The 24573-nt window shown below is 43.4% G+C and overlaps 1 protein-coding gene across 1 annotated transcript; it reads right to left on the bottom strand.

Moving 5' to 3' along the window:
- Positions 1-321: 321 nt before the first annotated feature.
- ZMPSTE24 (zinc metallopeptidase STE24) lies at positions 322-24292 on the bottom strand. Its single transcript, XM_050326207.1, has 10 exons — positions 24159-24292; positions 22785-22931; positions 19016-19102; positions 18286-18402; positions 11510-11662; positions 7596-7737; positions 5155-5315; positions 3689-3793; positions 1358-1501; positions 322-1054 (listed from the first exon to the last, which is right to left on the bottom strand). The coding sequence occupies exons 1-10, from the start codon at positions 24273-24275 to the stop codon at positions 830-832; spliced, it is 1398 nt and encodes a 465-aa protein (XP_050182164.1). The 5' UTR covers positions 24276-24292; the 3' UTR covers positions 322-829.
- Positions 24293-24573: the final 281 nt, after the last annotated feature.

Genomic DNA, 24573 nt, shown 5'->3' with positions numbered 1-24573 from the left:
ATACACTGGCTGAGCAACTGGACACTTCCATATACACAAAAAATCTAGGCAAAGAACAAGAGAAATGGAGGACCTGAGCTGTGGGAAAGCTGTTAACCATCCCATTTCCAAGCAAAAGAGAGAACAAGAGAGAATTAGCATCTTTCTCTAACATGTGCATGCCATTCTGATTTCCTGTAACATCCTTCCACACCCCCAGCAGCACAGTGGGGAAGAGGAGCAGCCTAATCACACTATAATGCTACTAAATACCAACTAATGCTCATTTTTAAGGAAGCCATGGTACATTTCCTCAGTTGTAATTCATCCTTCTTCCCACACTTCAGAGAAAGGTTTTATTATGTAGCATTTTTCATTATGACAGACATGAATCCAAGAGAAAGGCCTGCAGTTGCATTCAGCTTTTTAAAACACAACACACTGACTGGTGAGTACAGATATCATTGTCACCCAAAGCCTCTTCACTGTGAAGAGGGTACAGAAAAAGGATCAAAAACAAGGTTCAAGGCATAGACAAACTGAAGAAAAAGGTGCTTTGAAGTCTACACTTGTTTTCCTCCCTTTAAAAGTCTATACTTGGAATAAAAGTCAAGGGAGGGGAGGGAAAGGTCTTCACCCAGTACTGTTTCTAAACTAAGTTCCACAGTTTTGTTTTTGTTAAAAAGAAGTAATTTATAATTTACTACCTGTTCAGGATTCTCAGATCTGTGGTGCTGTTGTTAACAGTGCACTTAATTGGCATTATCAATTTTTTAAAAAAAATTAAAAAGCAGCTCTGAACTTTGCTTCTGAGATAGAAGCACTGTCTCTGAACCAGCAATGATTCCTGTCACTCTTGCTTTGCATCTTTCAAGGCCTGAAGTCTTTCTAAAAGGGGTGGGTGGGAGTAATGCCACATTGAAAAGATCCAGTCAGAAACAGGGAATCCTAAATTATCTTTGTTTAGCTTGATCAAAGCAGAATATAGGTCTTTAGCCTTCCCAAGTTCCTTGGCAAATGCATCTGCTTGAAACTCAAACCGTCGGCTTAATACAGTCAAACAAAATGAAAGAACCTGTGGAGAGAAATGTATTAAAAATTATCTTAAAATTCAGCTATCTGCAAATTTCTTACAGTAAATACTACTATATCTACCTTCCCACATCCCACACATCACTGTGGCATTAGAATGATCTCACTAAGGTTTATCCAAGCCACACCTAAAACTGGGAGTCTTACTCAACATGCAGCACTAACCCTGATTATTAAAACAAGACACCCAATATGGCCCCTAGAAGCTTCAAACTTCCCCAGTCAAAACAAAATCATTATTTAAATAGGATGATACTTCAGCGTCTACGTCTTGAAAATAATTTACCTCATTGTAAGGTGAAAAAATGAACTGGAAAATAATCATCAAGCCTATCAGGGTAGGCTGGGTGTCATAGAAACCAAATGCAGTAAAGAGTTCTTTTCGGCCAATTAGCACAGCAAACAAGAAGAAGCAGAGGAAGGAATTCATCTAGGGAAAGGAAACAACATTCTTGATTAAGACGAGTCTACATAATATCACATTCCATATTTGCATAGGAATGCCACTGTAAATGATTTTTGAACTAATGTACAAAGAGGAACAAACAGCTGGTCTTTACCTGCTTTCTGAAAATGCATGCAATAAAGAACCATTATTTTCAGTCAATGAGCAAAAAAATAGGCTAAGTAATGAAGGAAGATGAAAAGGTAAGAAGAAATTGAGGAGGGAGTAGAAGATAGAACCCATCGCCTTGGAATTAAGCATAGGTTCTAAAAAGTTTGAAGGCAAACAAACTGCGTCTGTGCTGTGCTGTACTTCTTTTGGTGGAAATAATCTATGCTTCCATCTAAGCCATGCAGCCCTGGGTACAAGCACTGGCTTTTCAGAGCCAAAAGGCAGGACCAAGCCTTACCCAGTTCTCCAGAGAGGGTGGTCTGTACCTTTTCAATCTATCCAAGCGTCTGGTCTTTTTACAGTAATGTGAAAGGTGCTAGAATACTTTTTGTTATTGAAACATAGGGAACAGAATAGAGGGGTGACTGTGACAGCCAGCAAACAATACAGAAAAAGCATAAGACATGGCAGAAGAATTTGTGAAAAATTTCTGAAAGTGAGGATAAAGTCCACCTATTACAGCAAAATAGTAGTATCTAGAAAGTGGATCCAAAGACAAATTACATGAGTTAGGAAAGCAACAAAATTACTGTAACAGCTGTTAGCAGAGATTAGTGCTGATGTCAGAAGTTGGAAGGTAATTGCCTTAAAGAAAGCAAGAAGAGCCTCACTGAAGTGTTCAGCTGCACAGGTAAGAAAATGCCAATGTGGAAACAGAGATTTTCTTAAGCAGGAGTTTAACTGTGATATTTATAGCCTGAGAAACTTGTGAATAGCCTTAGAAAAAGAACAGAACAGCATTCCTGGAATGGTGCAAGCATCTCAGGAAAGACATGATGGAATTACAGAAGGTGCTTGGAGGGCAGCTAAGAGAAACAAAACAGAAAAGGCTGAGAACTTGGAGAAAAGCAGGGTGAGTGATACCTGGAACACAGATTTACACCAAAGCAATTACATATCTCTACAGAGATTACTTCATTATTCACCTCCATTTGGGCAAGCACCAAGAATGGCACAATGAAGTTATTTATCAATAATTAATGCACAAGGTGTGAGAATACAATATAAGTAAGTAAGAATGCCCTCCTGTGTCAGATTTCCTAATCCTCAATCACATTCCTTCTCAGCTCTACAAGGAATGAGGCTGATAGAAGCTCTCAGACACATTCTGTAAAGCTTTCTCAGAGGTAAAGACAAACACCTAAAAAACCTCAGGCCTGGAGTCAATATTCATCTAAGCCTATCCCTAGCACAGGGATGGAAACAGACCTTCAGAGAAGGCCCTAAGATTCAAACAGACAAGTGCTACACAGCAAAAAAAATGTGTCCCAGTTTGTCCTGGTATCACCCAGGAAAGGGTTAATTTTTACAGTAGCCAGGAGGGGGACGGCCAGGACCCAGAGGTTATTCTCTATCACCTCACATCACTGCCACTGGATATGGGGGGAAGGGAGGTTCTTCTGAGAAGAAGGTGTTCCTTCCAGTCAAGAGATTTTGGAAAGGGAGCCACCCAGTATTGTCTATTATTGTTTTGGGTTTTTCTTCTTCTTTTCTTGTACCCTCTGTCATTAGTATTGTTGCTGATACTGTTCCTTTTCTTATCTCATTGCTGTTTTCAATAAATTGTTCTTATCTTAACCTGTGATCTTTGTCTTTTGTGCCCCCAATTCTCTTCTGCAATCCAGCAGCAGGACGGAGGAGAGGAAAAACAGGGGAGTGACAGGGAGCTGTGTGTGGTTTGGAACGTGTTGGTGGGGGCACTAATTTGGGGAGTACCTTTCCTAAACCTCAACACAACTTCAGAAGGCTGCAGAGATGCATTGAAATGGCAGCAGACATGCTTTCTGACAAGCTTCCTACCAACCACATGAAGCAAGGAGGGGACTGAAAGGTGAGTGCATATTCACTGTAGAGCAAGGGGAAAAAAAAACCAAACCAACAACTTTCTGTCACAGACCATATCAACTGAATGTACACTTACAAATCTGGAAGCAAGTAGACATCTGGAAACAGCAATAATTACAACATACTCTGGAAAACACTCCAGTTTAAATAACTTACCTGGCTGATGATAATATTTTTAACAGTGTGACCTAGTTTCCAGTGACCCAATTCATGACCAAGTACAGCTAGAACTTCTTCATTTTTACATCCTTGTTTCTTATTCTGAGGGAATAACAAAGCAGAAGTAATATCAGCTATGACTGAACACAACTGAATAAATTTCTTACTTGATCACTTAAGTGTCCCTAGGTCAGGCCATTCCCTTCTAATAGCAGATACACACACAGAATTTCTTATTGAGTCTTTTTCATGAAGATACTTACAAAAATATAACCTTTTAAGTTCAAGAAGATTCCTACCATGAGGTGGTGTTCCCTTATTTCTATGTATGCAGACATGCTGATGAAAACCTGGAAGAACTCTGGAAGATTTGCCTTCCAAACTCTCTCCCACCATCCCTTGATTTCATCCTGTTTCTTTACTCAAGAAAAGCATTACAATGGAGGCAGGCATTCAGAGCTGCAGACTTCCAGAGAGAACTGAGAGCAAAGCCCTCTCCCTACTTCCTTCAACACTCAACATGTAGCCTTCCTCCCAAGGCACCACTGTTCCTCTAAAAAGGAATGACAACATCCCTGCCCTCGTCAAAAAAACCTTTGAAATGCCTTAAAGCTATCATTAGGAAGGACATCTGCACCTTCACAGGTACATCAGTAAGTCAAAAACAAGCACAAGGGCTGAAGAACCTGTTGAAATGGAACAAATGAGTCATTATAACTAGATCAGGTGAGCCCAAAATCACCCATTTCTGCAGTTTTTGCTAAACCAAATCCTGGACAAGGAGAATTCCACCACCCACATGGTGCCAAGAAACAGAAGTTGGTCTGAGCAACAATCTAGACATAGGCCAAACCTTAGCTGCACAAGCCATTTGTTTTTCTCAGAATTACTCCTTCAGGTTCTTCAGAAAGTATTCCATCAGCTTTAACCATCCCCATTCTCTCCTGAGTCCACACCAGCTGTTAGAGCAGGCTCCTGATGGAGAGGCCAATGCCAGGCCACCAACCCCTTCTTGACCAGGGTGGTGGGACAGGATGCACATGTGGAATCTGTCTTTGTATGCTCACGTGTGTTCCTCCTGCACCAAAAATTCTGTGTGCAGGAAAAAGCACACAAATGACACATTGAGAATCAAAAGCCTTTTCTGCAAAAGGAAGCTTTGGTGTGGCAGTTCCAAGAGAAGGAACACTAACTAAAACCCTGAACAGGTCCTTTATTCAAACAATTATACGGAAGGTCTAGTTTTTACATGTTTTGCTAAAGGCCCTGCGGATTTTTCGTGTCCCTTTGGTGCTCTAACAGCCCCAGAAATTCCAATTAGCAAACCAGGAATACTTTGGTGTTGAAATCATTAGGGTTTGGGTTTTAGCAACCCACTCAGAACCTTTAAAGTATATTAGAAAGCACAAGGGAGTATCTCACCAAGAAGTTTATGTAAATAACAAGATGAAAAACAAACTCACTTTGATTTTAGACTTTGTTTCTTCATTCTCACCATCTTCTCCTTCTGCTGGCTCTTTGTTCAATGCAGAATAGTCTTCCAAGAGGGTGTCAAAGAGCACTATCCGTTTATTCTTGAAGAATCCGTAGAAATAAGCATTGCTATGAGAAGAACGCTTAGAACCTGATGGGGAAAATTTACATTAAAGATCATGATCTGAATAATCCCCTGCACCAAAGCCTGTGCAGCACGACACAGACCAGACCCCTCTAAAGGAATTCCCAAAGTCCCCAAATGAACAGTAGACAAACTCAGGCAAATCATTTTGCAGACAGAAGCATATTTTAAAATCTAAGTAATGACGACTCCAATAGAGAAATGTAACACTAAAAGCAATAAAACTGTAAAGCAGTCATGAAGATCTAATATCCAAGAATAAAAGCAAATTCTATTGCAATTTCAGATTTAGACTGGAAAGAGCTTTCTGCATTGACGTTGCCTCCTGGCAAAGAACCTCTGCTAAATAATTTACAATGTGCCAGCAAAGACTGGAAACAGATGAAGATTTTACAAGAAACAAATAAGAAAAAGATGAAGAGATGAAATTACAGGTAACATTATTATTTTTGTTTGAAATAGGACATTTTTTACAGCTACCTTTAGCTAGATCAGCGCAATCATGGACTGTTTCTACCATCAATACACCTGAGGCCAAGAATCTCATCTCTTTCCATGGAATGTGGATGGTTTCAGTTGATTAAAAAGTTTTTTTTGACTATGGACAGAAGCTGTTGCAACATCAGGACTGAAAGATGTCTCTGTGAGAGCAGAGGTGGGGTTTTTTTGCAGTAAAAGGTAAGTCAAGTTGAAGGCATTTGCCTTCAACGCTCTCTATAAATGTATGAGCTGTATAAATCCTTTAGAAAAAAAAAAATCCACTGTTCCACTAGAAGCCAAGCTGTGGGATGGTCATGATGACCTTCAGCACCAAACCAAGACAAATTGACAGAGGAAGGGACTGGTCAGAGTATGAACCCTCAGTATCCAGTCCCTTCTCAGTGAAGAAATCAGAACAGCTCCAGGGTAGCAATGCTTCCTTTCATCTGCGTGTCATAAAAAACTTAATTCTCCACTAAGTGTTGGTAGAGAAGGAACCTTTGTAATCTGCCTCTTACAGAATGAACCCTGAAATTACAGGACTTGGTTGGACATGCTACCAGGAAGTCAGTTCTGGAGTGTGAAGAGCCAAGACAAAGTTCAGAAAAACACTGGCAAAAAGATGTTCACAAATCCAGTCCCCCATGTCAGAAAGGAATGATTCTGGCTCGTCGCTCTTAAGGATGCTTCCCAAAAAAACCGGGGGGGGGTTGGAGTTTCAGCAGCCTCCCTGCCAGACATGCTGGAGAAGCCAATGCAGCACACTGTACAGGAGCTGCAGTAACAACTGGCTCACAGGACTTTCACTATGGCTAAAAACTGGGATACAACCAGCAGTACATTTGAGAAAACCTCTGCACTGACTCTCAATCTTGAAAAGCTTCAACTTTGCCTGAAAAGAGAAGAGTTTCCTGTGCCCCAAGTGTATCAGCAGTTCCCAACGGCACTGAGGCAGAGCACTCGCAAGATTTGACAAGCCCAGAGTTTAGAACATCACAGCTTCCTGGGGAGATAAAGCCCTCACCAGCCTCTCTGACTGCAAAATGCTACCATTTTAGCTCTTTATGTCATCTCATACTGGTTTCACCAACTCAGAAAAAAACACCTCTGAGCCTCACAGGTGGAGCACAAAACCAAAATAAAATTTGGAAAACCCCTGAAATCAAGTTCAGACAGGAACAAAATGAGTAATACTGGAAATGTCAGATAGTAAAATGCTCTGTGAACATGGAAGCGGAGAGGAAGTGACATGGCAGCTGGCACATTCCATACTCCTCAACCTAAGAAAAAAAGACAAGAAATTCAGTACTAGAAAGTGAAAAAAATTAGTCTCAAGTTGGAGGTGTAAGTCTATCCAGCCACACCATAAGAAACCATACCTGTGAACAATTTTCGAAGAAATAGGCATTTTTGACTTTCAAGACTTTTTCAACTCTTTTACCAAGGACTTTGAGACAATTAATACTAAACTGAGACTAGGAAAAAAAGGTCTTCCCTTGGTTTTACAGTTCTAAAATTGTAATCTTGACTACTTTCCTGCTTCCATTCCTGACTGAGCCACGTACTTCCATTCTACAAGAGCCAGGTTAATGCTTCCAAACAGAAGCTGAGTTCAGGCTGTACATTCAGCTTCACTTTTCTGACATCAGGCCAAAAAACAGGAAAATGCTACAGACGTTGACAAGTACCACAGTATCTGAACAATGCAAGCAACTGCCCTACTACAGCATCCACGCTCAAAACTAAAAAACCCACAAACTCAAAATTATAAAGTCTTTTTATTCAAAAAACCCCAAAAAATCTCACCTTCAACAACATACACCTTAGTCAATGGGAAGTCAATGCTCTTTGCCATTGTTTCAATTTGTTGCTTGAGCTCTCCCTCCGGAAGTGGAATGAATTTATCAAACAAAGGTGCAATATAGTCTGCATAGATTGTAACAAGCACCTGCAAACACATGCAGATATTAAGAATGGGGCAAGGAAATGTGTGTTTAGTATTAAAGGTGGAGCGTAAGTACAAAAAGAGGGCACAATTTCAGAAAGAAAACACTTGATAAAGCAGAGTCCTGTATGAAGTAGGATCTATGGCCAGGGTCTCTATGGACTGCTTCTCCTGGTGGCAGGTCTTATGTTCTGCAGTTCAGCAGCAGATGCTGGGGCAGCTGCACAAACCACCTACAAACCTCGGCAGAACTGGTGGGAATAGTGCAGAAGGCAAGGCCACGGGCAGCTGGGAGCAGGGGGCTCATAGGTGACAGGCTGTCACTCCACACAATTCACCAATCCTGGAAAGCTCCAAAGTGTTTCATACTGAGCCGCGGAGCTGAAGGATCCAGGAGACAGCCTCACTTCTTCCAACTCCTGCTAACTTGCAAAGACACAGTCCAAAGAGACATAAGACATTTCATGTGCCCATTTTCTTTCCCTCCTTCCAGCTGTCTGCAGGGCTAAGGAATTGCCTGATGCCTCTGGGTCCACAGTGATAAACATCCTTGATCCCCAAAAAACCAAATCACCACAGTGCACCTGCATCTCTTCAAACTGGCATCAGCTGCAGCTTAGCTGAGCAAGCCAGAACTAGAATAACACTGTGTTGGGAAGGAAAGCTGAACTTCCTTTCCTCACACTCTGGACCTTCACAAAAGTGATCTGTATTTATTTATTTTAAAAGTTTAAATTCTGGTTAGCAAAAAAGGAATAAGACATGAGAAGCAAATGGACATCAACATTAACTTTGAAGTTATCTTCACATGTTTTATTTCACTGAAAACAACTACCTGGACTTTTGACAGTGTGTACACTGTTGAAAAAGTTCAATGAAATCAAACACCAGGGAAACTGACTTCTGCAAAGTCACAGCATGTGAGGATATCAATATGAAGGGCCAGTAGAAAATAAGTTATTTTTATTACTGTAACTGTTAAGGGCTTAAACTTCTGCAGATATTTTGCAGCAAGCGCAGGAGGGTATTTCATAGAGCAGAAATCAGCTCTTTAGGACAGACCAGTCTCAGACCATATAGCATGTAGGGACTAATTTTAAGTTTTTTTATCTCAGATCTTTGTGTAATGCCTTGATATCAGCAGACTGGTAGAAGGATGCAACTCTAACTCTGATTACAGAATCTTGGAGCTGGAATTTTTCCCTAAACCAAACTCTAAAGGGTAAACCTAACACCTCTTAGGGTGATTTTGCATGTCAAAGGCTGTTCAAACCAACACATTAAGGCCTGAAACCCTATAAAGCTGCAGTGAGGTGGTAAGCCTGAGAGAGCACCAGTTGTCTGGGCACGCACTTAATCCATAGACTGAAGGGACAGCAGCATGGACAGCCAGGGCTGAGGGCCTGGGAGAAGAGTGCGCCACTAGGTATTGCTACATATTCTTCCAGTACAGGAACACTGTAACTCTCCCAAGACATTTTGTTTTCTAGCTTTGTTGTGTAAAAGATAGGCCGACTCCTGTTTTATCAGGTTCTAAAGTATCTGTAATACCTCAGGACAAAATCTACACTGATAGCTCAAGGGGAAGGTGCAGGCAGAGTAAAAATAAAATACTAATTTGTGATATGAAAGTGAGAGAAAGAAATATGGCATCAGCTGAGTATGTTCTGGTTCTCACCTTGAAATTTAGTGCTTGGTACTACACACCTACACCTTTTCTTTCTAGTAAACCTGCTCAATAAAGGCTACAAAAGGGCATTCGTATAACACTTTTTACCATCTGTATTTTAAGGAAAAGATGGCAAGAATAAATACACTCAATGACAGGTATAAAGGAGGTTAAAGAAAAAAATCTTTCCGTGTACAAATGAGGGCAGGCCATTTCAGAAAATCCTGTACCTTTCATTCTGAAACCACAACTTATTTTAAAATTTCAACTTAATCCTTATATGAAAAAGCCAGTCTTTAAAGCCTTAAAGACTAAATATTTAACATATGAACTGGATATCACATAAAGAACTAATATCCAATTTTGCAAATAATAAGGCTTCGCTGGAAAAGTCTGCAAGTATGGACTGTAAATTGACAGAGAAGTAACTCAAATGCTGAGATATAGGATTTAAGAGCATGCTGCTGATCAAAGCTTGCAAGAAAAAGAACAGTTCTTTGAGAACTGTTGCCTGGACAAATCTTTCTGTAACAGTCATTTCAATACACATGACCTGGCATTTTTGACACCTAACACTGATTTTTCAGAATATGTTCAGTGACAAAATAAGGGAAGATGTCAGAGCATAAGGGCACCTGGACTGGAGAAAGCAGGAGCCAGCACAACAGATCAACAGAAACACTAAATAATTAAGTCAACAAACAAAATCTTGAAAGAACTCAAAGCTGAACCTACCACCTAAATGAGGCACTTCTGTTATTACACTGTTGTCACCAAGCTCCTCAGAACACATGCTGGTGCCAGCACTGTGCCAGTTATGGCCACACAGAAATCTGTTGACCCACAGAGGTTTTACCTCACTTACACATCAGGCGTCAGTGAAGCAAAACTACTACTAGGCAAAAAATGCACTTCAGATAATGAGATCTGTATCCCACGAAAACAGGATTATGAAAAGCCTTTGCAGTCATGATTTAAACTGAGCCACAATTCCTTTTATGTTCCCATATCTGAGAAAGTCAATACAACTATAAGATGTGCAAGTGGGAAATCAAAGTTTCCTGTGTTAACTGCAGTGGCATCCCATGTAGCATTACAATCACGTTTCTGTACAGATGTGGCCATTCAAAACCTCTGCTTTAGAGAGGAATCTTACAAATTGAAAGTCCAAGAAAACTTCAAAAATTATCTTAATCTAGGAAAAAAAAGGGAGAAAAGAAAAATAAAAAGCAACACCTCCTTGAGTCATGAATGGGAAGCTTAAGAATCACAATTCCTACCCAAGTATTCCTGAAAATTTTCTTGATAGTGCCCTCCACTTCAGCCTGGAAGTGTGAACTTGAGATGAGAATCAGGGCTTGGTTGGTCCATATTTACTGTTGGGCTAATAAGGCAGCCTTTATTACATCACTGTAATGTAGTAATTCTTTCACTTGTTAAGGTGCTTTTCTAATCTAAAAATGAATGATTATATACAACAGTACTTGTATAATGTCTGCAATGGTTTGTATATTGAGCAAAAAGGCAGTAGAGCACTATGCTGAAAGAGACAAAAAATTCAGCCTTCAGAGCTCAGAGTAACAGCAAAAAGTTGCTTATGATGTATACAAAAAGATCCTATTATATAAACCCTAAACACATCAGTTCCAATTCAGTACAAAGCAGCTCTATACCAAGCAGTACACTGAGGGCTGTGTGCAAGAGCCTCAGGGAAACAGCTGATGCAAACACCACAGTCCAAAGTATGATCTGCTTTGTCTTGCCTAACTGCCAGTAGTTATCCTTGTGTCCTTCCTATATTTAAGGAAAAATTCATCACCACATAGTGCTGTATTTCCACTACCTATCCTAAAGCTTTTTCAATGATGAAGACACTCCGGTACTGAAGAGCTAAAATATATCACATCAATGTGGACAATTAATATGAGCTGTTATTTCTGAACAAGTACAACTAAAAGCAAGACACACACTCTGTTAATGTTTGATGACGCTAAAAGTCACACGAGATTTAGACTTTTCTCCATTTCCTTTCAGTTGTGCTCAGCATGCTGAGCCATGCAAGTAAGCTGGTGTTTGGAAGAAACCCAAACATATTCTCATACTCACCAAGGAAACAACTAAGGTGAAGAGCCAGGCATAGATGAAGAAGTAGTCTCCCCCTATTTTAATAATGTAAAGCAGAAGAGATGTCACTGGCAACAGAATACACTGAGTCACAACAAACTTCTTGATAGCATCCTTAAAAAAAAATCCCAGCGTCTGAAAAGAAAGGATAAAGAATATCAGTGATATGTCAATGCAAATATTAATGTGCCACTGTGGTTAATGAACTGATCCCTTCAGATAAGACAAATGGGAAAACAGTGGAGCCAGTGTGGTAAGGAAATGAGAGTCAGTCAGAAAAGCTGGAAGAACATTTTCAACTCCTCTGCCAGTGGCTCCTTACATGCACACGGACTCAAGCCCATGCACATGCTTTCTTCCTTAGTCTGACCCAAACCCTTATTTTGTGTTGCACATTCATTAAAGGAGGAAAGAAAAATTTAAGCTTATGTGTCCCTTACTTTCTTTACCAATCTATATCCTAGACATCGAGGGATTCTTAGACAATAAGAAATACTCAAAAAAGCACAGTTACTGTAAAATGTTTTGTCTTTCACTTTACAGTTGCCTCCATTTGTCTTAACTTTCAGTTACCACTATGGTAATTGTCTTAAGTGAAAATACAGAGAAACCCTATTATAGATTTTCAGCAATACACTGGGCATTTTACTCCAAGCTTCCACTGACATGGAGTTACTACTCAAGTAGCTGTCTTGGGCTTTAAAATTAGCATAACTTTAACAGAAGCAATAGAAATTTCAAAGACCTCTACCTGAATGAATCTAATCTAGTAACGCATCAACAAATTGGGAGGGAGTGTCAACCTACCAGAAGGCAGGAGGGCTCTGCAGAGGGACCTGGATAGACTGGAGAGATGGGCTGACTCCAATGGAATGAAGTTCAACAAGGCCAAGTGCCGGGTCCTGCACTTTGGCCACAACAACCCCTGCAGCGCTAGGGCTGGGCACAGAGTGGCTGGAGAGCAGCCAGGTGGAAAGGGACCTGGGGGTGCTGATTGACAGGAAGTTGAACATGAGCCAGCAGTGTGCCCAGGTGGCCAAGAAGGCCAATGGCATCCTGGCCTGCATCAAGAACAGTGTGGCCAGCAGGAGCAGGGCAGTGATCCTTCCCCTGTACTCTGCGTTGGTGAGGCCGCACCTTGAGTATTGTGTTCAGCTCTGGGCCCCTCAGTTCAGAAAGGACATTGAGGTGCTGGAGCGGGTCCAGAGAAGAGCAACCAGGCTGGTGAAGGGACTTGAGCACAAGTCCTATGAGGAGAGGCTGAGGGAGCTGGGATTGTTTAGTCTAGAGAAGAGAAGGCTTAGAGGTGACCTCATCACTCTCTTCAGCTACCTGAAGGGAAGTTATAGCCAGGTGGGGGTTGGCCTCTTCTCCCAGGCAACCAACAACAGGACAAGGGGACATGGGCTCAAGCTCTGCCAGGGGAAGTTTAGGTTAGATGTTAGGAAGAAATTCTTTACAGAGAGGGTGATCAGGCATTGGAACGGCCTGCCCAGAGAGGTGGTGGATTCACCATCCCTGGAGGTTTTTAAAAAGAGATTGGACATGGCCCTTAGTGCCATGATATAGTAATTAGAGTTGGATCAGGGGTTGGACTTGATGATCTTGGAGGTCTTTTCCAACCCAATCTATTCTATGATTCTATGATTCTCTGCAACAGGAGCAGACACACATCTAACTCTAGAGGCTTAATATGTAAAGATCTTTCCAACAAGGCTGTACTGAAAGCATATATGACTTTAAAGTATTTACAAACAAAACAGGTTAACTACAGCCCATTTAGCTCATATTTTAATTTTAAATCTTTCTTTACTTCCAGCTCCACAGTCTTTGGAGGAGTAGAACTAGAAAACTGCATGGTGTCTTTCATCTTTGTCCAGCATATTTCCTGCTTCCTAAGGCAAATATGACCTTGAGAAAAATCCTCATTTTCAGCCAGCCACTCCTATAGAAGAAAGAGTCTATCTGAAGATCAGTCGATAATCATGCTAGAAATGCTAGAAATTTCCATGTCTGGGTTGGTACCAGGTGTGAATTTGGCTCTTCACCCTTCAGTCTGAAATGAGAGATGGAAATCTGACTGTTTGTAAGACATTTGGTACCTCAGACTGAACTGGACCTGGACTGAGACTTCAGCTCTCAGCATGAGGAGCACAGCTGTGAACAAACACTTGTAAAAGTGCCATGCAGGTAGCTCGATCAAGCACTTAACCCCCACGGTCAGTGTCAAGTCTTCCTTTTCATAGAATCATAGAATAGATTGGGTTGGAAAAGACCTCCAAGATCATCAAGTCCAACCCCTGATCCAACTCTAATTACTATATCATGGCACTAAGGGCCATGTCCAATCTCTTTTTAAAAACTTCCAGGGATGGTGAATCCACCACCTCTCTGGGCAGGCCGTTCCAATGCCTGATCACCCTCTCTGTAAAGAATTTCTTCCTAACATCTAACCTAAACTTCCCCTGGCAGAGCTTGAGCCCATGTCCCCTTGTCCTGTTGTTGGTTGCCTGGGAGAAGAGGCCAACCCCCACCTGGCTATAACTTCCCTTCAGGTAGTTGAAGAGAGTGATGAGGTCACCTCTAAGCCTTCTCTTCTCTAGACTAAACAACCCCAGCTCCCTCAGTCTCTCCTCATAGGACTTGTGCTCAAGTCCCTTCACCAGCCTGGTTGCTCTTCTCTGGACCCGCTCCAGCACCTCAATATCTTTCCTGAACTGAGGGGCCCAGAGCTGAACACAATACTCAAGGTGCGGCCTCACCAGTGCTGAGTACAGGGGAAGGATCACTTCCCTGCTCCTGCTGGCCACACTGTTCTTGATGCAGGCCAGGATGCCATTGGCCTTCTTGGCCACCTGGGCACACTGCTGGTTCATGTTCAGCTTCCTGTCGATCAGCACCCCCAGGTCCCTTTCCACCTGGCTGCTCTCCAGCCACTCTGTGCCCAGCCTGTAGCGCTGCAGGGGTTGTTGTGGCCAAAGTGCAGGACCCGGCACTTGGCCTTGTTGAACTTCATCCCATTGGAGTCAGCCCATCTCTCCAGTCTATCCAGGTCCCTCTGCAGAGCCCTCCTGCCTTCTGGTAGGTTGACACTCCCTCCCAACTTGGTGTCATCAGCAAATTTGCTGATGATGGACTCAATCCCCTCATCTAGATCATCGATAAAGATGTTAAACAGGACTGGGCCCAGCACTGATCCCTGAGGGACACCACTAGTGACCGGCTGCCAGCTGGATGCAGCCCCGTTCACCAACACTCTCTGGGCCCGGCCCTCCAACCAGTTCCTAACCCAGCACAGAGTGCCCCTGTCCAAGCCATGGGCTGCCAGCTTTTCCAGGAGTATATTATGGGAGACAGTGTCAAAGGCTTTGCTGAAGTCCAGATAGACACATCCACAGCCTTCCCTTCATCTACCAGGTGAGTCACCTGATCGTAAAAGGAGATCAGGTTGGTCAAACAGGATCTGCCTCTCCTAAACCCGTGCTGGCTGGGTCTGATCCCTTGTCCATCCCGTAGCTGCTGTGTGATTGCACACAGGATGATCTGCTCCATAACTCTGCCAGGCACCGAGGTCAGGCTGACAGGCCTGTAGTTACCAGGGTCAGCCTTGCAGCCTTTTTTATGGATTGGGGTGATATTTGCCAACTTCCAATCATGTGGGACCTTCCCAGTGAGCCAGGACTGTTGGAAGATAATGGAGAGTGGCTTGGCAAGCTCTTCTGCCAGCTCCCTCATTACCCTAGGATGGATCCCATCTGGTCCCATAGACTTGTGAGGATCCAGGTGGCTCAGTAAGTCACTAACTATTTCCTCCTGGAATACAGGGGGGCTATTTGGTTTCCTCGGGCTATTTGGTTTCCTCTCTCTGTCTACCAGCTCCAGAGGCCAGTTCCCTTGAGGGCCACCTGTCTTACTGGTAAAAACTGAGGCAAAGTAGGTGTTAAGTACCTCAGCCTTCTCCTCATCTCTATTAACTATGTTTCCCTCAGAGTCCATCAAAGAATGGAGGTTTTCTTTGCCCCTCCTTTTGTTATTAATGTATTTATAGAAGGACTTTTTGTTATCCCTAACAGAAGTGGCGAATTTAACTTCAAATTGCGCTTCTGTATCCCTGATTTTCTTTCTGCATGATCTAGCTGTCTTCCTGAATTCTTCGTAAGTAGCCAGCCCTCTCTTCCATAGTCGATAAACTCTCTTTTTATCCCTGATTTCCTTCACAATCTCCCTGTTTAACCAGGCTGGTTGTCTTCCCAGCCGGCTTGCCTTTTGGCACACCGGTATGGCCTGTTCCTGTGCACTCAAAACTTCCTGTTTGAAGCACATCCATCCCTCCTGGACTCCCTTGTTTTCAAGGGTTGTTTCCCAGGGTATGCTCTGGACTAGACTTCTGAATAGGTCAAAATCTGCCCTCCGAAGTCCAGCGTAGAGGTTTTATTGTTGTTTCTCCTTGAATCTCTGAGTATTGAAAATTCTATTATTTCATGATCACTATTTCCTAGGCGGCCTTCAACCACTACATCTCCCACCAGCTCCTCTCTGTTTGTAAACAGCAGGTCTAGCGGGGCCTTACCCCTGGTAGGTTCATTTACCAGTTGATGAAGGAAATTGTCCTCTATACACTCCAGGAAATTCCTAGACTGCCTCTTCTCTGCAGTATTGAGCTCCCAGCAGATATCTGGCAGGTTAAAGTCACCTACAAGGACAAGGGCTGACAATTTCTCATTTGATCAGGCAGTGCTTGCACTGACAACAGTGAAGCACACAGACTGTGTGCTCCAAGAAGAAAATGCTCAGAGATACACCCAGAATACTGCTTACCCTCCCTAGAGCACACAAACCACATGAACTCTGCAGGCTCTCAAGGCACTTTTAAAAGAAGCTCAAGCTGTTAAGTGCTGTATTTAGCCCTCTCCTTCTGCACAGAGGTAGGACCTGATCAAGTTAAGCTCTCCATCAATCAGCTACTCTGCCGACTGGCTATAATTCCACTGCCAGTCTCTGGACTTTTGTGTGCTGAACATAAAGGGCTTGCAGATCCTGCACCAAGATGGAACTTACTCCTCACTAAGGTAGGAGAAGCAACCAAGGTGCAGGCCTGATGCAATTACTCAGGATTGACATGAGAGACAAGAGTAAGAGATGGCTTTTGATATGTTTAAGGATTCTGAATGTCAAAAGAATGTCTAATCTAGGCCAGAAGCAAGAACAAGGACTTTGCCAGACTTTACAATCTTTGAGGACTGCAGAACTTAAGTGATAAAGAACAATCCAAATACATTAAACAGATATTTCCCCTGAAGAAAAGATTGGTTGACTCATGCTCTGGAAACATGGGAACATTCCTTCCTCCCTTGCTATGAGTAGATGCTAGCCTGTCAGTGTGCTCACTGCAGAGTCTGTAGAAGAGAAGGGGATCCCCAGGACTGTGCCTCAGAACCACCCAGGACATGAATGGCCATGGACACCCTCATTCTGACAACGACCATTTCCTCACTGGTAAGAGAAAAAAGTTATCACATGGGTTTTTAGAAGCACAAGATTTTTTTACGAGACTAGAGTGCTGAATGGAGTATAAAAGAGTTGTGAGTTTATCATGAGCTCAAGGTTTATGAGTGATTAGAAAAATCTTCAGATTTGCTTCCCAAAGCCTGGAGCAGAGCAGCTGCCCTTGGCCCAGTATCCAAATATCAGAGGTGGGGCAGACACACGGCCAAACCAGCCTTGTTGTTTTCTGGGAATACACACAGAGAACACAGCAAAACTCTGCAGTAGGAATTTTCATAGTTGGGCTTCCCTACTTAACGGTATGCCACTAAATAATTGATGTGGACCAAAATAATACTGGATGTGTCAGGACCTACACATTTCTGTTTTAAAGGGTGCAAACTGGATCACTGCATTTAGAGCTTTTTTATCACTTTTTTTCTTGGTTGTTTATAAAAAGGAATATGAAACATCCATTTATCAATTTACCAGGAATATAAGAGTTTAGAAACTTCTTTAGGTCTTATCTTGCTCAATCTTCCTGCCTCCATGGAGACTGGAAGATGAAACTGGCAAATGCCAGAGCATATCTACTGATATCAAAATGAGCCAAACAGATTTATCTCACATCTGCTACCCATCCATATTTCATTCTATTGCAAAAAAACCCAAAACCAACCAAACAACAACTTCCTAGGAAACTTAGAACAGAAAGTACTGTAGACAAGACCAGCTCGGTCCAAAGCGGAAAGCGTATCTTATGCTCTGGCATGAAATGGCTAATGATGTGTCCCAGACTGAGGTTCTTCTCCCAGAAAGAATACTTGATCTCATGAGAAACTGATACTGACACAGTTTAGTAAAGGCTGATATAAGAAATCAGCAGGTGAAACAAAATGAGGAGGAAAGTAATCCTCTGTTTTCTTTCACTTGGTCAGTGTCCATAAATCAGGAGTGACCCTATCAAGCAGTGACGCAGACTTCTAAAGGTGGGCATATGAAGGGCAAAGAATAGTCCATCCAAAATTGAATGGGTGAGGTATGAAACATTCTTTGTCCCACCCCCAGAACACACACTGAGAGGCACAGGCTCACAGAAGTGCTGCAGCATGGGCACTCCTGCAACAGCCACAAACCGTCACTGCTCTGATTTTTATGCAGTGCAAGTAGAAGAAATGTTCTTCAAACCAATGATCTTCAGTACACATATGGACAGACCAGTCCATCTAACCAACCTGAAGCCACTGGGTCAGTACAAGTGCTCTCTGCAATACCTGTTGATTGAAGCCATGTTTCTCTTCTATGACAAATGTATTGTATAAACTCCATGGGAGACCAGTCACAGCACTGAAGAGTGTTGCAAGCAGCAGAAATATCAATGACTGAACAATCTAAAACAAACAAACAAACAAACAAATCCACCTGGTATTTACTGACCCGTAACATAAATATTCTGGGTGTTAAAAATGGATTTTAGGTCAGTGGTTTAACTGAAACTGGTTAGAAGATGAAGCTAGATAAATTCACAGACATAATTTGTGATGATTAGATTACTGCTCACTGGAATAGCTTACAAAGGATTTGGGACATGAATTTGGATACATGCCTCATCCACAGCACAAAGACAACATAAGCAGCAACCTCAAATTTCTTACCCTTTTACTGTGGAGGAAGATTTTACTAATCTAGGATTAGTAAAAAGACAACACCCAAATAAAGAGCACCCAAAAGCCTGACCCACCACATTGTTTGACTCAAGTAGCTACAAGACTTGTAGGTTTTTAATATACAAGGTTATTTTAATTAGTAAGCTAATTTAAAAGTTCATATACTGTTACCAGTTTTCAGACTTACACCATCACTGTGTGCACCAGAAAGTATCTGATATTTTTACCATAATATGGGGTAGCTAAATCCCACTTTTAACTAAATGCCAACTTCAAAATAAAAATTATTACTGCAGCATGGAACAAATGTTCTCATAGAAATATAAAGCCTGCTTACCTCATATTCTTGTCCAAATCCAGCATGACCAGAGATCTGACCAGACAGTTTCCAGAGAAAAGGAATTCCTCCACAGAGGAGAATCATCTTGAAAACAAAACCACATACCAAAGATACAGTGTGAAACAGACTGTCATCCTAATCTACTAAAATTTCAGCATGATAAGGATCTTTTAAGGGTGAATAAGACAAGTTTTATAATTAGGCTTTTTGTCTCCCTCTGATCTTAACAGTGATAACGTGAGCCTGGCATATCTGGCTGAAATAAAGCATACTGGTAATTCTAACACAGCATCTCCCCTTCAGTTACCTTGCTGGGTTAATGAATCATACTTCAGCCTATTAAAGGCAAAAGCTTGCAAAAAATGACATCCAGTTTCATCAGCTTTGGTCACAACAGCCTCTTTTAAGTTCAGGCAGTTCCGAAAGCCAATAGAGGATGCAGTTTAAGATCTGAGAAAGTGGCAAACCCAGACAGCAAAGGCCACCTCACTTGAACTGGAACGTGTTAATTCCCAGGATAGATTCTGAGAAACAGAAAGACACAGCTCAGGATCACAGATAGGAGCAACAATTCACCATCACAGACACATAGAGAAGAAGCTGTACACAGCCTACACATGAGGGCTATCCATCGAAAAGCCCTCTAAGATCATTGAGTCCAGCTGTTACCCGGCACTGCCAAGCCCACCACTAACTCATGTCCCCAGGTCCCACATTCACACATCCCTCCAGGGATAGTGATTCCACTTCTGCCCTGGGCAGACTGTGCCAGGGCTTGAAAACCCCTTCCATGGATAAACCTCCTCTGAAGGGGATTTAATTTGAGGCTGTTTCCTCTTGTTCTCTGTTCCAATACTTGACCACCCTTTCAATATATATAATATCCGGTATAAGAAATATAATATCCAATCTAAACCTCTCCTGTCACAAGTTAAGGCCATTTTGCCTGGTCCAGTTGGTCGTGGGAGAAAGACACCAGCTCATGTTCAGCTGCTGTCAACAGGCAGCCCCAGGTCCTTTCCCAAAGGGCAGCTTTCCAGACTCTGCCTCCAGCCTGGAGCACTGCCTGGGGCTGTTGTGACCCAAGGGCAGGACCTGGGAGCTGAAAACTGTTCTGAAAACTGCTTATTCAGGCCAGTGTTCAATTAATTAGCTGGGGGCTTTAACTCACACATTCCATGTTTTTTTCCTTGGCTTTTGAACATCAGCATCACTATGACACAATCAGTTCAATAATGGCAGCAGCAGTTTGAGACACATCTATTTTCTAGATGTCTATCACCATCACAGCTGAAACAGTAGAAAAACATACACACTAAGATGCTTGTTGACTTAGTAACTGGCTTTGGCTGCTGTTTAGAAAGCACCGGCATAGTCTGGATTTTGAGGCTCAGGTGTGGAAGACAGCTGGATGCACTAATTTCCTTAACAAATCAATCAGCTGCCAAAAATATTGTAGACCTGTTATTACAGAAACAGGGACAGAACAGAAAGAAAAGGTCAGGAGAGAAAGCAAAAGCTGTGCTTTTCCTACACAGGCAGGCACAATTACAGAATGGTTTGGGTGGGAAGAGACCTCATTCCAACCCCCCTGCCGTAGGCAGGGACACCTTCCACTAGACCAGGTTGCTCCAAGCCCCCTCCAACCTAGCCTTGAACACTTTCAGGGATGGGGCAGCCACAGCTTCTTCATGGACCACTGACCCAAGAAACCCACGAACTCAAAAGAAGAGAAGGACTGAGAATTAGCATGAGAATAATTTAACCAACAGAAAGCAGAATACTAACTAATACTAATAATAAACTAACTAATACTAATACTAATAAAAGAACTATGTAACTTGTAGCCAATGAACTTCCACTTTGTTTCCCAATATGTATAAATGGCATAAAGTTTTGATGATCAAGGAGCCAGCCTTCTATGGGTTACCACCAGCTCCCAGCAACCCCAACTCTCTTAGCCTGTCTTTAAAGGAGAGGTGCTCGAGCCCTCTGAGCATTTCTGTGGCCTCCTCTGGACCCACTCTGGAGATCTGTGTCTTTCAGGCACTGGAGACCCCAGAGCTGGAGGCAGCACTGCAGCTGGGATCTCACCTGAGCGGAGCAGAGGGGCAGAATCACCCTGTTGCCCACACTGCTGTGGATCAGCACAGGACACAATTGGCTCTTTGGGCTGTAATTTCATGTTGCCAGCTCAAGTCCAATTTTTCATCCACCAAGTCCCTCTGCACAGGGCTGCTCTCAATCCACTCATCCCCCAGTCTGCGCTGGTGCTGGGGAATGCCCTGACCCACGTGCAGCACTTTGCACTTGGCCTCGCTGAACTCCATGTTTGTACAACCCCACTCCTCCAGCCTCTCAAGGTCATCCTGGACAGCAACCATCCCTCCTGCCCATCAGCTCCCCACTGCTCCTGGTGTTAGTGCAAACCTGCCCAGTGAAGATATTAAACAGCATTCACCCTAGGATGGACCCTCGAGAACCACCACTGGTTTCCACTTGGAAACTGAGCTTTCTCTCTTTGGATGCAGTGATCCAGCCAGTTCTTTATTCATCTAACAGTCCACCTGGCAAATCCAATTTTGTGGCTACAACGTTGTGGAGGACCATAACAGCAATAGGCCTGGATGAAGATAAGCACAGATTGCTGACTTGGCTCTTTGAATAGCACGGCATTAAATTCAGTGGAAAAAGAACTGCATTCCAATCATGTATATTTCCCTTAAAAACAACAAAGGAACCTGTTTTGGCTAGAGCTCTTGAAATTAAGATAAAGCCCCAGAACCTTTTGACTCATTGCATTTGCTCAGTGGTACCACCTCACCTTGCCCACCCAACCACTGCTAGATAGCAGCTTTGATTTACAAATGAAATACTGCCTCTAAAGTTGCTCAGAAACACAGAAGCTTTTCAAACTCACATAAGAATTGCCGCAAGTTTTATTCAGCATACCAAAAATCCCAATAAAAAGAAAGTAATAGGCTGCACTGACACAATATCCTTACAAGTTCATACAAAAGGAAACAACGTACAGGTTGGGCTGCAAAAGGAGATCAGGAAATGTGAAAGTTAAGAGGTGCCACAAGTCTTAAGTACTGGGTTTGCATCATCATTCTACAGTTACATGACTGACTACTTTACAATCTTATTTTCATTATCTTTTGTGACTGTTGTTTTTGCTTCCTTAAGTTTATCATGACAGAGGATCACACTTCAATTTTGCTTTGCAATGCTAAGCACTCCAAGACCTTTTTGACCCAGTTGTGCTACTGATGAGTAATGCATTTCAGCAGCGAGTTAGAAGTCTCTAAGACTCTTAAGACTGTTTGAAAATCACATAAACATATACTTTGCTCTCACTCAATGGTTCTAGTTTTTTCATATATGTGAACATTACTTGCCCAGTGTAATTCTTATATTACTTGCATCCTTCCAAACACAGGGAAAGGTCTGTATTTTAACAATTTAAAATAGCTCTCATGCTGCTTAATTATTTGGCAATGGAAACCATAATATAATAATAAAATAATAAAATGTAGGGTAATGTTGTAGTTGTGCAGTATGACTCAACACTGCAGAAAGAAATTATGTGCTGTCCGAATAATTATTTCTTATATGGTAAATACAGCCACAAACAAGGAATACAGAAATGTCAGTGCGTGCCATAAGATGCCAGAATGCCCGTGGTGCAGCTGCATGGGATCATTAAAAACCAAAGTGTTTCACAGTTCAAAGACATGAAAAATATCATATGAAAGGTACTTACAGTGCCCTCAACCTCTGAATAGAGGCCTGACCAAAAGCTGAAAGTACTTTTGTCCAGCTGATAGAGACGAGATTTTTCAAACGTTTCTGAATCCATGATCTGTCCCAGTTCTTGTGGTACATGAGTTGTTGTTCTATATACCCGTCTCTGAAAAATTGAAGAAACTAAAGTCTATATCTAGTATTTTTAAGGAGACAAGATTTCAAAGTAACACCTAATATGATCCAGTGGGCCACCACGGAAAGTTTAAAAAAACCACAACAAACTAACACACAAAATAACAAATATTCCTAAATGCCTGTTTTCTATCAAGTTTCAAATACAAAACTGAAGCATAAGTATTAACGTTACAACCAGGAATTGAGTTGCTGGCTTATTAGCTTATTTAGAATAGTTCAAACGCAGATTACACAAACTGATTTTTCCACAGGATGTGACTTACTGCACCACAGTAACGACTAAGCAGAATATGAAACCAAACACCAGATCCTCCAATGCAAACGATAAGACTTCACCGGAACACAGATCTACAGCATGGCTGCACAAACGAGGTGCTATTTCATTCTCAGTACAGAACTTGCCACTTGAAAAATTTAAAGAATAAAAGTCTTTTCCCTCTGCTGCCTTATCTTGTTTCAGTATACTTACTCCTTCTCAAAGGGGTACTCTCGGTCACTTCAAAACACATTCTCCCTCTCTACCCGGGGCACCAGGCTGCAGTGTCCCCGATCACAGGGCTCACCGGAGCTGGCAGCACCGCTCCCCGACCTCTGCAGCGGGCCCCGCGTTCTGGGCGCTGGGAACACCCTGGTGTGCGGCTGCTGCTGAACCTGCCAGGGCTCACCCTGCTCTGCCCCACGGGCAGGATGGGGGTGGAGATCCTGCTGGCAGCCAAGACCTGACAGAAGAGACACTCCGTGCTATATAATGATATACTCTGCGATAACAAAAGGGGGGTGGGATGTGCCTTCTAGGGTGGCTATCACTAGGAGGCCGCTCAGGCATCGCCTTCTCCTGGAGGTGGCGAGCGACGGCAGCGCTTGCGGGGTTCCCCCCGCTCTGTCCTTCACCTGTCGTTACTTCAAACCACCCGATTCCTCATTTTTGCTCTTCTCGCTCTCTCAGCTGTTCTGAGGACGAGAATAGAGCTGCTGGGGATGCTGGGCCGCCGGTGACCCCACCGCACGGACACAACCCACCGCTGTGAGCATCCCCACCACCCGCTGAGGACGCAGCCGGGACAGGGCCGAGCCCTGCCCAGGCCGGCGACAGGCCCCGCGTCGCTCGGCCCCGGCCCCCCTTCCACGTGAGGCCGGGCCGGAGCCGGCACAGCCCTGGCCCACCGGCGCCCGTCCCCGCTGGAGCCCCGCCGACCTGCCGGTGAGCCAGGAAGGCCTCCCAGAGGTAGACGGCCCAGGAAAAGAGCAGCACGGAGCAGAAGATACGGCGCTCGGCCGGCAGCTCTGCCCACAGCTCCCCGGACAGCGCCATTGCCGCCTCCCCCGCCCTGCGCTGCGGCGCCGCCTGCCGGCCGGAGGAGCCGCCGGGGGGCGGGGCGGCCCTGAGGGGCGGGCGCGGCTGGGCTGGGCTGGACTGGACTCGGGTGGGCTGGGCTCGGGTGGGCTGGGCTGGACTGGACTCGGGTGGGCTGGACTCGGGTGGGCTGGGCTCGGGTGGGCTGGGCTGGACTGGACTCGGGTGGGCTGGACTCGGGTGGGCTGGGCTGGGCTGGCTCAGCTCAGCTTGTCCACTCCAGTCAGGAGCCCACAGGGCTGGGTCAGCCTGGCAA

The sequence above is a fragment of the Myiozetetes cayanensis genome, unplaced genomic scaffold (assembly GCF_022539395.1).
Source record: "Myiozetetes cayanensis isolate MyiCay16 unplaced genomic scaffold, myiCay2020 scf31, whole genome shotgun sequence".
Lineage (NCBI taxonomy): Eukaryota > Metazoa > Chordata > Aves > Passeriformes > Tyrannidae > Myiozetetes > Myiozetetes cayanensis.
Note: the sequence above shows the minus strand (reverse complement) of the source record. Positions and strands in the feature narration are given on the sequence as shown.

Excerpts from the sequence above, each read along its gene's own strand:
- ZMPSTE24 (XM_050326207.1), bottom strand. The coding sequence starts at position 24,275 with ATGGCGCTGTCCGGGGAGCTGTGGGCAGAGCTGCCGGCCGAGCGCCGT. Across the intron at positions 7,738-11,509 it reads TCACCTTAGTTGTTTCCTTG|GTGCTTGTTACAATCTATGC; the intron begins GTGAGTATGAGA and ends ATGTGTTTGCAG. Across the intron at positions 5,316-7,595 it reads TAAGGTGTATGTTGTTGAAG|GTTCTAAGCGTTCTTCTCAT; the intron begins GTGAGATTTTTT and ends TTTCCCCATCAG.